The sequence below is a fragment of the Brienomyrus brachyistius genome, chromosome 11 (genome assembly GCF_023856365.1).
Source record: "Brienomyrus brachyistius isolate T26 chromosome 11, BBRACH_0.4, whole genome shotgun sequence".
In the NCBI taxonomy this organism is placed as follows: Eukaryota; Metazoa; Chordata; class Actinopteri; order Osteoglossiformes; family Mormyridae; genus Brienomyrus; species Brienomyrus brachyistius.
This window is the reverse complement of record NC_064543.1, coordinates 12,655,935-12,668,759: the sequence shown is the minus strand read 5'-3', so window position 1 is coordinate 12,668,759 and position 12,825 is coordinate 12,655,935. Positions and strand designations below refer to the sequence as shown.

General features: G+C 44.1%; 1 protein-coding gene across 1 annotated transcript; it reads left to right on the top strand.

Moving 5' to 3' along the window:
* Window positions 1-1,443: 1,443 nt before the first annotated feature.
* On the top strand, window positions 1,444-12,452 carry LOC125751939 (glucose-6-phosphate isomerase-like). Its single transcript, XM_049031381.1, has 18 exons — window positions 1,444-1,681; window positions 2,788-2,878; window positions 3,761-3,829; window positions 4,484-4,603; window positions 4,917-5,000; window positions 5,102-5,248; window positions 7,662-7,733; window positions 7,826-7,870; window positions 7,981-8,034; window positions 8,275-8,335; window positions 8,556-8,599; window positions 8,983-9,135; window positions 9,393-9,522; window positions 9,893-9,969; window positions 10,939-11,067; window positions 11,376-11,451; window positions 11,853-11,919; window positions 12,056-12,452. The coding sequence occupies exons 1-18, from the start codon at window positions 1,563-1,565 to the stop codon at window positions 12,177-12,179; spliced, it is 1,662 nt and encodes a 553-aa protein (XP_048887338.1). The 5' UTR covers window positions 1,444-1,562; the 3' UTR covers window positions 12,180-12,452.
* Window positions 12,453-12,825: the final 373 nt, after the last annotated feature.

The following is a 12,825-nucleotide window of genomic DNA, read 5'->3' as shown; positions in this document are numbered from 1 at the left end:
CAGTGACCTCTTTCAGCAGGATAATGTGCCCTTCTACGCTGCAAGAATTGTTCAGGAATGGTTTGAGGAAGATGAAAAGCAATTCAAGGTCTTGACATGGCCTCCAAATTCCCAAGATCTTAATCCGATTGCGCATCTGAGCTACTTGAACTACTTCAGGTTTTACAGACTACTTTAAAATGGAAAGGCTCCTGTGCTTGGCTGAATCAATCAGTTCTTCTTGTGTTTTGACTGGTTTGTTTCATTGATTGAAAGACTCATCCAACTGTGTCACATTAACATTAGCAGCACATGCATGATTATAGGAGACTGACCAATCAGCACACAGCAAGAACTTGGTGCTAAAGTATAATCCAGGTCCTTTTAATGTAATTTTTAAATTATTTTAGTTTTAATTTTGAAAGGTGGATTGCAAATCCTGTCCTACCCCCAATATTAAATTTGCCTTCATTCACTTTACATTTAAATTGAATTGCATCATCGCTGGAGGAGGGGAGGAGGGGGTCTCAGAGCAGGGGGGATTTCCCTTTGGTAAATTTTGAAGTGGACCCCTTGCCGTGATGGGCCATGAGCCCTTCTGCTATTGGTGCCAGTCCAAATTTCAAACTCTGTCCTACATCACTGAGTTGAATGATACTAAAAGGACTATAACGATTTTTCTTCTTCTTTTTTAATCAATAACTTTATGCTATAATATGTTCTGAAACTGAAAAAAACAGAGAAAAGGAAAGATTTCAAAACTGAAAGAATATACTTCATGTGCTGTTATAGTTGTCACCCATGTGTTACGAAAATCTCCCTTTTCTTGAAATAAGATACGGAAAGCATCCCATAGCAGCACTGGTTTGCAAAATCAATAAGTTTTACAAGAGCAATGTAATCAGTCTAATGTTCGGCTAGTAAACATCATTGCATGTTTAGCTGAAATATTAAATAATGCCCTTGAAAATTAGATCAGTTTTCTGAGACAAGGGAACACGTGGTCCAATTGCAAAATTAAACTTAGTTTGACCTAGCTCCAGCTGTTTTATCGGACGTGCTATTCTACCCAAATTAGCATGGGTGCTGCATGTAGCGGGCATCCAATCTTTCACAGCCCTGCCGAGGTGTTCTTTGGAACTTGTGACAAATACAGGTTAGATGTATTTGAACACATGTTGATATCAGGTTCTTATACTTTACAAGTATGTTTCTGAACAGATCGTGCAGGCATTTTATTGAAAGCAATGGGATTCTTTCAGTGACTATATCGCAAGATAAAACGGCTTGTATTTCTTAATAATGAAAATAATAAAAATCACGTTCAGGGTAAGAATAAATCCTATGTCGTAAATGAACGTGACGCGCTCCTAATTGCACTTTGCCTTTAAATCTGAATTCACTTGGACTTCGACGTCACTGTAGGCGGGGAAGATGCTCAAGACGTGATTGGACTAAAATGATCAAATGACTTCCTGCTGGTAAAGTACGGCGCTGTCCTTCATCTAACAGATACAGACACGCTGACATTCCGTCGCAGTTCGGCCGTTTAAGCAGCATTGTTACGAACATCTCACTTCGACATGGGACTCACAAGCGACCCAGTGTACCAGACCCTGGAGCAATGGTACAAATCCAGTGCTGGCAATCTCAACATGAGGCAGATGTTTGATGCCGATAAGGAACGATTCAGCAAATTCAGGTAAATACAGGACAAGCTTTTCAGTGGTTGAGCAATAACGTATATGAAAACACGCACGTTGGTGTATTTCTGAATTGTAAACTAATTAATTAGGCTAGATGAACAGTAATTAGTATGTGTGTTTAGGCATAGGAAATGCCAGATTGAAGTTTAAAAGAACAGTTTATAACATCTGGTGAAAGTATCTGTTTTCTGTGCATGTCTGATGATAAATTTTGTAATCTAATGTAATATTTGTTGTTCCGCTATCTTGTTACATCGTGTCAAGTTCACGTGCGTCCATTAGCAGTGCTGCGCTGACGTGTGGGCGGGGCCTGCGCTTCAACCTGTTAAAATGCTTTTAGAAATGCGTCTCAAAATCATTTTAACAATTCGCATTAGGATTATTACGCTTGCTGCTTTCCAGGGTCTCTGGATTAAATTTAAGGGGGAATTTGTAAATATGTGGGTTCCGTTTTTCTAAACAAGTCCGTAATTAAAATAACATTTGACGCCTGGGATATTGTCAGTCATGTTTGCAAATTTATAGCAAGATGATAATAAATGCTTTAAACACGCCAGCTTCCTGTTAATGTTGGGAAAAACGGGGGTGTTTGCGTAAGACACGCAGCCTCATTTGTGAGATTCCTGGCACGTAACTCCAGACTCGTCTTCATAAAAATCGGTCAATAAGCAAAATGCAAACACCGAGGGCATTGTTTCTCTGCCCTGTTCCCAAAGAGGGCATTTAACGAGTGGATGCACATTCGCCACGCGAGAATGAGTTTGTCCAATGTGTTTATGTAGCGAAAAATAAGGCCGTTATCCGCGGGCGCCATTGCCCAGGTCCCCATCGCGTCATCGGCCATTCATTCTGTGCTACGTGCGGCTCGGCACAACAGCGGGTGCGAGGAGAGGCAGCGCGCACAGGCAGCGCGCACAGGGCCCTAAGACCCCACTGTACCTTCACACTACAGCAAAGACTTAGGAACTCTAGTTTGTCAAAGGTTTTAATGGCGTACATGCATGAGCGTTGTATGATGCTTCATTTTATGGTTAATAATTTGCCAATAACGAATCAATGTCCACTGTCTACAACTGATATACAATTTCCTCTGTATGAACAGTATCACTCTTGAGACTGACGATGGTGACATCCTGCTGGATTACTCTAAGAACCTTATCGATGAGCAAGTCATGAAGATGTTGCTGGAGATGGTAATAAACTCATTTTACAAGCACCGTATTACTCCGCGTACCAGTGTGACCCGGGTGATCATTCTGGTGGTCTAGTCTGGGAAGAAATGCAGGACCGTAATGACCTGCCGAGACTCTGGCAATACTGAGCGATTAAACAGCGATTGAACTGTCATTCTTTATTAATCTAAGTCATCTTTTTATCCGTGCTGTCAGAGTAGTTTAGTCCCTCTTCAGCATGCCCATTGGGTAACCTGATGAACAGAAATGCTTTGAACCATAAAGATTCTGAAATAATAGTGTTATTTTCTGTGCTTTGAGTTGTCTATTGTGAACACTGGTTATGTGCTGATAAAACAGAAAGGTGGGGCGTCTTTTAATCTGCTGTCGTTCCCATAAAAACATACTTTGTGCGCATATCTAGTTTGCAGCTTTAAGGCAGGGATCCCCATTTCTGGTTCCTTACGGTAACACAGTTTAGATTTCCCAGTTCAAACATACCTGCTAAACCTGCCAGCTAACTGGTGAGCTGAATAAGGTGTTTGAGCAAGGAAATCTTAAAATTGTGTTACAGGCTGCCCGCCCCCCCAGGCCCAGAATTGAGGAATCCTAAACTAAATTATCCATCTTTATATCACCTGGTCCCAACCACATCCCCCCAAACTTTTGAAGGATAACTGGAACAGATATAATGAGGCTGCCTGGACCACAGTCATTAAAGTAACACATTTTCGGGCCATAAGGGATGTTCTTCAAGAGCCAAAAGCCTTCCCATTTGCCCCAGAGTTCTGTCAGAGGGTCCAGTTTGGTTAGATATTAGTCCTGTGCCCCTGTGAATATTTTCTTTTAATATTAAAAGTAAGTTTTCCACTTCTCTGATTATCTTGTTCCGTTTCTGTACAGGCAAAGTCCAGAGGCGTGGAGGCAGCGAGGGAGAGGATGTTCACTGGCGAGAAGATCAACTTTACTGAGGTACCTGGAGAGATAAGGATGGTTTTAAACATTATTAGTGGTCTCTTTATGATGAAAGGGTAAATATTTAGTGACTTTAATCCTATTTTCTGCATTGACCATACCTCTTTCTTTTTGTTTTTTAGCCTTCAGCACTGCTTGCTTCTGTAGGGACGTTTTTCAGTCTGTCTTTAACGTGTGAAACACAGGTTGTGCAATTGTGTGTCTTGCAAATCCAGATTACATGAGAAGGGAGAACCTTCCAAATGCATTGGACCATTATATTTGCTTATGTAACGTGCAGCAGAAATCGCAGCAAGTCGCATTTTAAAATCCTAGATTTGTTTGACATTGGAATTATTTCTCTGAAAAGTGTCACGATATGGGCACCTTCCCTAGAGCCCATCTGATAAGTTGTGACGCTGTGCAGAATAGAATTGATTATATTCACCCGCAAAGTCATAACTGGATTTATGTCGTCAATAATACCCGTCAACTAGCACAGTGTTTCCCAGTCCAGTCCTGGGGGGCTGTGCTTAGTCAAAATATAGACTGTCTGTGGATCCCTGAGGATCGGACTGGGAAACCCTGGTGCGGCATATGAATTGATTAATCGTGAGAGACTTCTATAACCCGGCCTGTACCTCGACTTCCTCCTGCTCCATGCCTGGATAGGGCCGTGCCGTCCTTCACATTGCCCTGAGGAACCGCTCCAACACCCCTATTCATGTCGGTGGGAAAGATGTCATGCCTGACGTCAACAGGGTCTTGGACAAGATGAAAGGTTTTTGCCATGTAAGTTGGATATTATTGTAGTGAAGGTTTCACAGATGTCTATTTTGCTAAATGTTGGCGTGCTTTTCCAGCTCATCTGTTGCATCAGGCGACAGTATTGAAATATTTTGTGAAACCTACCAAAAGCATTATGAACTGTACCACACTGCTGCCTTGTTATGGTGGAGCTTCTTACCATTTGGTTTATTTTTAGTGGTGACCTTGAAGGGAACCTGTTTGCAAGGAGAATTTTATAATGTAAGATGAATGCAGATGAAGATTTGGAAGCACTAGCTGTTGAACTTAAGTCTTCTGTGTTTTATTCACAACAAAGAGAGTACGCAGCGGGCAGTGGAAGGGCTACTCCGGGAAGTCGATCACTGACGTCGTCAACATTGGTATCGGGGGATCTGACCTGGTGAGATTCTGTGTGTTCTGTTTGAGGTCTGCCTTTAGCAGGCCTGCATATGTTTACCCCGTACTGAGATTCTGTTTGGTGATGACGTGCTTGTTCCTTAGGGCCCCCTGATGGTCACAGAGGCTCTGAAGCCCTACTCTAAGGGTGGACCACGTGTGTGGTTTGTCTCCAACATTGATGGGACTCACATCGCTAAGACTCTGGCTGAGCTCAATGCCGAAACCACCCTCTTCATCGTGGCATCCAAGGTATCTGTCTTCTACCATCTTTTAGTTTTTCAATATGGGGATGCACCTACCTGTTACGCAAGCACAAAGTCCGCCTTTAAGAGCGATTCATGCAGCCGTCGATTGTCGCAACAATGCGAATGCGTCCATAGTGTATGTGCATTTGTGCTCATATGACAAGAAACGTGCACTTTAACTTTTATATGCTAATTCATGCTTCGTTTGCGGTCTAAAGGAAAAAATGCATGGTAATTTGTCATAACAGCATGATTGTACATAATACGTGAGCATTAACGTTGTTAAAACGATCAGTTTCCAAACATGTTGTTTTAAAGGTGAATGCACACTTGCATACCAGTTATTTTATATAAACAAGGATACATATAAGGACAAATATATCAGTGCTGACTAAGGTTTGTTGCACATTACGTCTGTCGCAGAAGCCAAGAGGGGTCATCCATCATTTTTAGGATTCATCTCAAGGTTGGCAAGTGTAAATATAGACATTGGTTTGGATTAATTTAGCATGTTACACTGTACTTTTTTAAGTAGCTGTAAAGCAAATATTTGAGTTGTGAAGCTTAGAATTATGCTTATAATGCAGCTCAATACAGACACACAGAGAAGTATTTTTCAAAGCCCTTCTTGGGGACTCCTAGATGGTGCAAATTTTTATCCCTGGGAGCTGGGAGGGAGCAAAATCATAGATGGTTTCGGAGGCCCCTAGTTTGAGAAACTCTGCTCCAGGTGTCTTTGTGTTGAGCTGCATTGTATAAGCGTATTTAGAGTATTGATTTCTAAATGTTTTGCTAATGGCATAAAATGGGGGTGCAGCGATGCTGAGAGTGAGGCGTTGGATTGTTGTTAATTTTGCTCTGGATCATCAGCTTAGTGGAACTTCTGCTTTGCAGTGTGAGGGCGTATTGACCGTTTCCTCTCGCCCCTTGAGATTCTTCATTCTTGAGGTGAACGGTGTTCCCTCTAGTGGCCATGCTTGATAAAGCAAGTGGAGCAGGCAGGAGAAATGGTGGGACTCCGCTTTGCAGAGACAGGGGCTGTACTGGAGAGAGAAGGAGAAAACGTCACCAGGGACCTGTATCACAAAGCTGGATTTTTGGGTTAGCAAGATAACTTGTTGGATTTTAGGTGCCCCAGTTTAAATGGACTTCGTCTTCGTTTACATTGAACCCAGACTGGCTTAAATCCAGCGATCTGGGTAACAAATGTAAGCTTTGTGATGCAGGCCCCAGTTCAGCATGCTTCGCCCAGCAGTAGCATTGCTTTGTTTTGTAATTTTAGTCAACGAGCCACTTGTGGAAGCACAAGTGTAGGAAATTGCTAATATAAAACGAAGCCACATGGCAGGCTGCTGTTTCAAATCCCCCCCCCCCCCCCCCCATGTGTCACACTAGGTTCTGGAATCAGGAAGTAACTTGAAAGCAGACAGTTTAAGGAGAGTTGTGGGGACATGTGACCCTGTCATGTTTCCATTAAGTGGGTCCATCCATCCCATACCCGTATCTGCTCAAATGCCCATGAATTTCATGAGTTTTGGAGCTGGAGGAGAAATTTGTATGTTTGGGTCCTGTGGTAAGAAATCCGCCTACGTTCAGCTCGGCTTCCTCCAGCGTACTAGTACAGTGGCTGGCTGCCAAATCCAAACCAGTGCACATGCAGAAATCATTCACTGAGACAGTGTGACTCAGCTTCCCCCCATGAGGAAACTGGCTGCCCTGAATTTGGTTATTCTTTAATAAAGGAAGGAATGTGGCCCTGTAATGAATCGGGCTCGCCTTATCAGCCCTGCTTCTCTGCATGTTTCAGCCAATAGTTACCGTATCTACCCTCGACTGAATCTGCTGGTTTCTTATCTTTTCAGTTTTATTTATTGCTTCTGTTATCTGTTTGAGATGTTTGTGGCGACTGTGAAACATCTACATATCTTCCTCCATGTGCTATTTCAGTTACATGTAGATAGATCCTTTGTCATTGCATATTGCATAAATGGGGAAAAAAGTCTATATGAGAACAGAACTAGCAAAAATGCAAATTACATCACAACTTTAAAGTGCATATCAATGATTATGAAATCCATGTCTGTGACATCACAGTGCAACAATGTATCAGATCTTAAAAGTCCATGTCTTGCTCATCCATCCTTTCTTTGCACTATATTATATTGGTGTATTATGTCATTGTATCAGTGCCTCGGTGTAATGTGAACCCCCCTCCCACATTCCCAACAACTTTAAATTGCCTTTTGTGGCCTAACCTGTTTGTGATATTTGGTAATTGTCAAAAATGAATTGTGTACAAATGTGTTTTTTGCTGCATTTCCATTGGTGTGTGTGTGTCTGTGTCTGTGTGTGTGTGTGTGTGTGTGCGCGCTGTGGCCTTCAGCTGTTGCCTGACTAGCCTCTTATGTTTCCCCCAGACATTCACCACTCAGGAGACCATCACAAACGCGGAGTCTGCCAAGGAGTGGCTGCTTAGGTCTGCTAATGATGTGAGTGATCTGGCCTGGGGATAGGGGAGGGGTGTCCCAGTACAAAACAAACACACCGTAATTAATTCCCCCCCCCTCCCCTCTGTCCACAGCCTTCTGCTGTCGCCAAGCACTTTGTGGCACTGTCCACCAATGCGGTGAGTGTCACGCTGCTCCTCTCTATTCATAAACCCATCAGAACATAATCTCCTGTCTGGGTGATCGGTGCTCTGTGAGGTTCACCCTGGATTTGTTCCTCCTCTTTCAGCCCAAAGTGAAGGACTTTGGGATCGACACAAACAACATGTTTGAGTTCTGGGATGTAAGTGGCCTGTGCTTTTCAAGCAGACACATTATCGTCTCCATTTTTGAGTGACTGACATTACAGTTAATGGAACTGAACTGCAAGATTCATATCAATTGTTATTCGTATGATAGAGATGCTTATTTATCCTGCGCTTCTATAAAAATATTCCTATTGCTACTTTGTATGTATATTATTATCACTGTAACAGATACTGCAGCTGTCCTCTTTTGACTGCGTGCATTTTTTCCCCTCCAGTGGGTTGGTGGACGTTATTCTCTGTGGTCGGCAATTGGGCTGTCCATTGCCTTACACATTGGTACGTTACTAATTGTCAGTCATTATCACTCAAGAAACCCCCCCCACAGGGAGATTTTGGATAGAGTCAATGACTGAAGCATTGGATTATTCACTCGTTTTGACCTTGCTAATCAAGATTATGAACGTTATTGTTATCTGAGTGTTTCTTTTGATGAATATTTGTTTGGCCCGTATAGATACTTTATCAGAGGTCTTTGTCTCTTCTTCCTTCTCCAAAGGCTTTGAGAACTTTGAGCAGCTGCTTTGTGGAGCTCACTGGATGGTAGGTACCTATGTTTAAGTCCCGAAGTACCCAACATGTTGTGTAATTTTCGCCCCTGTCCTACTCGTAAACGGAGGAATCTGCTTAGCTTTTCTAAAAAATCAGTTTCCGAAACCTTTTCCATAAAAATCAATGACTGTCAGAAATCTACCATCCACTTAAAAAATGTAAATAATTTGCTGGATATTTAATTAATGATGGCGTAGATGAACATGCCCGGTATATGGGGCATACAAATACCAGTTTGGCATCGCCAACTGAAACGACTCCTGCCATTTACTTTGAAACTGGTGAAAGAAGAGAGGCTGTGTATCGGAGGAGAGGGTGCAGAAGGATCCCATTTTTCTAGCAGACGTCTGACCGGGCTCCCCCCTCCCCCACAGGATAACCACTTCCGCAGCGCCCCCTTGGAGAGCAATGTCCCTGTGCTGCTGGCCCTACTAGGGATCTGGTACATCAACTTCTTCCAGGCGGAGACTCATGCCCTGCTACCCTATGACCAGTACATGCACCGCTTCGCCGCCTACTTCCAGCAGGTCAGTGTCCCGGGACAGCGATGGTGAAGTTGCAGTGTTGGTGTGGGCGTGAGCCGTGTGGCAGCTCTCCTAAACGGGCTCCACTGCGGACTGCTGGATGTGGGCATGTCCTACAAGTCCCTCGTACGCCTGCAGTTTACACCATGAGAGAAAAAAGTCCAAGATGCAGTTTGGTTTTGCTTTATTGGCCTTGGCTGAAACCATGTGTAGCCTGGCTTATATGTATGAGTGATCATTTTGCGGTGTGTGCTCTGCAGGGCGACATGGAGTCCAATGGCAAATATATCACCAACCAGGGCAAGCGTGTGAGCCACCACACCGGGCCCATCGTGTGGGGGGAGCCTGGGACCAATGGGCAACACGCCTTCTATCAGCTCATCCACCAGGGTAAGCTGCCAGCAGGGGGCGCTTCCGCTTCACTGAGCAGAACGTGCCTCCACAGGGGTGTCTGATCCCACATTCGGGTAACGGTAGTGTAGCTGTTAAGGTTCTGCCGCGCCACCGGATGGATAGTTAGTCCAGCTCCTGGGCTGCTCCCGTGTCCTGAGTGAAGTGCTTTACCTTCGCTTAAGGTGTGTAAAGCAAGAAATCTGTATGCCGTGTTCCCTTTGCATGACACTGCCAGGCGTCTCTGCTTGACTTTCCTTAAGTCAGGCAATTCAATTACATTTCCTTTTTTATTGCACTGTGGCAATGGCAGCTTTTTTGGGTGAATTGACACTGATTAGGCCATTCGTTGTACCCCAACCCCTTTCAGGAACACGCATGATCCCGGCCGACTTCCTCATGCCGGCCCAGAGCCATCACCCAATCAGGGACAACCTACACCACAAGGTGAGCGCATCCAAGCCCGGCCTGAGCAACCACACCATCTCCATGGAAACAGAAAACATTCAGCCACAGCAGGACAAGTGTGAGTTCAGAAATAGCACAGGGTCAATACTGGGAATCCATTTGGAACAGAGACGGTGGTGATTAGGCAGCACACCACTGTCAAACTAAGGTGAAAGTTACCCTATAGTGCCTACCGAAGCTTATAATTTATCATGCTCATCCAATGTAATTGAAATGTGGACCTCTGCCTAAATCAATGTGGTCACTTTGATGGAATTATCAATACACATTACAGGACTCTTTATGTGATGATGCATTTTATCTGGTCCTTTAAATAACCCAGTAAGTTTAACAATTTCACCCCTACCCTTTCTAAAGAAATAAAGCAAGGATTACTATTTTTATACGACTCCCATAATATTAGCACAATTCTGTACTTGTTGAGCTACAGGAGCTATTAATCTGTGTGTATGACTTAACTCTGCTAATAGCTGTAGTGTAGAGCCCTTTGTAATGAACAGCGCCATGTTGGTATGGTGCTCTGGCCGGCTGGGATTTGCAGTAGGTGTTTTTGGGTTGGGTGGGTGTACAGTGCAGCCGCACTGGGGCCCACAGAAACAGGGGGCCCCCCACAGAGTGTTGATGGGGCCTCTTTGCAGGAAGGATCAAGAGGCCCTTGGTCTATTAATTTAAATTATGAACTATAAAAGTTCATAACGTATAACTTCACAGAGATGTGTGGTCCATCTGAAAATGTTTAACCATTAGGGATCAGAGGCTTTGAGCTCTTGGATATGTGTCCAGAAATGAGGACGGCCCCCCACCCCCAAAAAAAAATAAAAAAATGTTGCACTGGGGCCCATCATATGAAGCGTATACCACTGGGCTCAGCAGCTACTGCAGGAAGTTAAACGTGGTTTTCGTGACTGTCCAGGCTTTCTAACACGCTGTCTTTCATTGGTTCTGCAGATCCTGATCGCCAACTTCCTGGCCCAGACAGAGGCTCTGATGAAGGGCAAGACTGCAGAAGAGGCCAGGAAGGAGCTGGAGGGAAGCGGCATGAGTGGAGAACCTCTGGAGAAGCTTCTGCCCCACAAAGTGAGTAGCTTATGGGGAGCTGCAGCAGGACAGCAAGCAGGCGGGTACTGGCTAATGCCACGTGTTCTGCTGCTCTGTGAGCACTAGCCTTTTGGTTAAGAACGTTTAAGACAGTTTGTGGGCAATCTACTGGTGTAGCTTTGATATGCCAGAACTCTTAAGTGCTGCTGTGAAATGTTCAGCTGTGTACATGGATTATTGGAAAAATAAATCCTGGATTTGTTCTCGAGAGACTTTAAAGATTACACGAGTGTGATGTCTCACAGGGTACTATGTGGGGTTTTCACTCTGTGAATCTGTACTTCAAGGTTTTCCAAGGAAACAAACCTACCAACTCCATAGTGTTTAGGAAGCTGTCACCGTACATCCTGGGGGCACTTGTTGGTAAGTGTGGGTAGACTTGGGTTTACGGTTTTGGATATCTGGTTTTGGATATCTGGTTCTGCATCCATACATATTCAGTGTTGTAGCTTTACTACTGCAGGGATGGCAAATCTTATCCGCAAAAGACCGATGTGTATTTAGGGGTAACCATTAGGTCAGCTGTTCAAACCCAGGTATGAGGGCTCTTCAGCCAATCTGTCCTCTAATTAGTAATCTAATTAGGGAGCGAAAACCCGTATTCGCACCGGCCCTTTCTGGGCAAGACTGGCCACCCCTGAAGTACTGACTCGATTTAAGTAATTGTTATAATTGCACGTCTACATAGCCATAACTTTACAATTTTTATTATTATTTTTTTTTATCTTTTCACAAACAAAAACCTGAAATGCATTTCCTTACAGCTATGTATGAGCACAAGATCTTTGTGCAGGGAGTTATGTGGGAGATCAACAGTTATGACCAGTGGGGGTGAGTTTGAGCTCTATACAAAAGTTCATTTTTCCAAAGAAACCTTGATACTTGCTGTTATAAAGGCCTTTGATGTGGGGAAAGAAGCGTAATTTCACTGGCTGGTGTCTGGTGCCTCCCGACTGCCTGCTTCTAGGGTCGAGCTGGGAAAGCAGCTGGCGAAGAAGATCGAGCCGGAACTGCAGGACACGGCGGAGGTGCACACGCACGACTGCTCCACCAACGGCCTCATCAACTTCTTCAAAAAGAACTATGCTTAAGCCCCACCTCCCTCCAGACACCAGGGCCCAGTCAGCCAATGAGAATCAGCGCTTTGACACCTTATCCAGCACCGCCCAGTAGTGTAACTGAGGAAGAGCACTTTAATAGTCTGTGTCTGTGTATTGTGAGTCCTCACTGTACTTGTAAGCGATAAGGAAGAAGCCATTGTCACCTTTGTAGGTGTAATGTTAAAATGCCTCCCCCTCTTCTTGTATCTCTGGCTCCATAGTAACATTGTGACCGACCACAGTAAATGTTTACGTGCTTAAAAAGCCTGATGTGTTGTGATTTTCATCATCAGTGACTGAACTCTGCTGCTACCTGCAGCTGCTCAATTTATTCATCTAGACCCTCTGAATCATGGGTCACGCCATTGACTTTGGTGAGCCATTAAAACACTGGGCTGCAGCCCCTCTGCTCGCCACTAGGTGGGGCAACCCACTAGGACATTGGCAGGGGGGGTCCAGGACCTTGGACCTTGCAGGCAGGAATTGGTCCCTCCCTCTAGCTGAAATGAACCTGTATGGACAGTTTCTGGAGTAGGAAAAATAACAGAACAACTTATGTCAGCAAATTAGGGGCTAGTTCTCAAGCACTACAAAATATGCTGATCTAGTGTACATTCACTTTATATACATATAAATA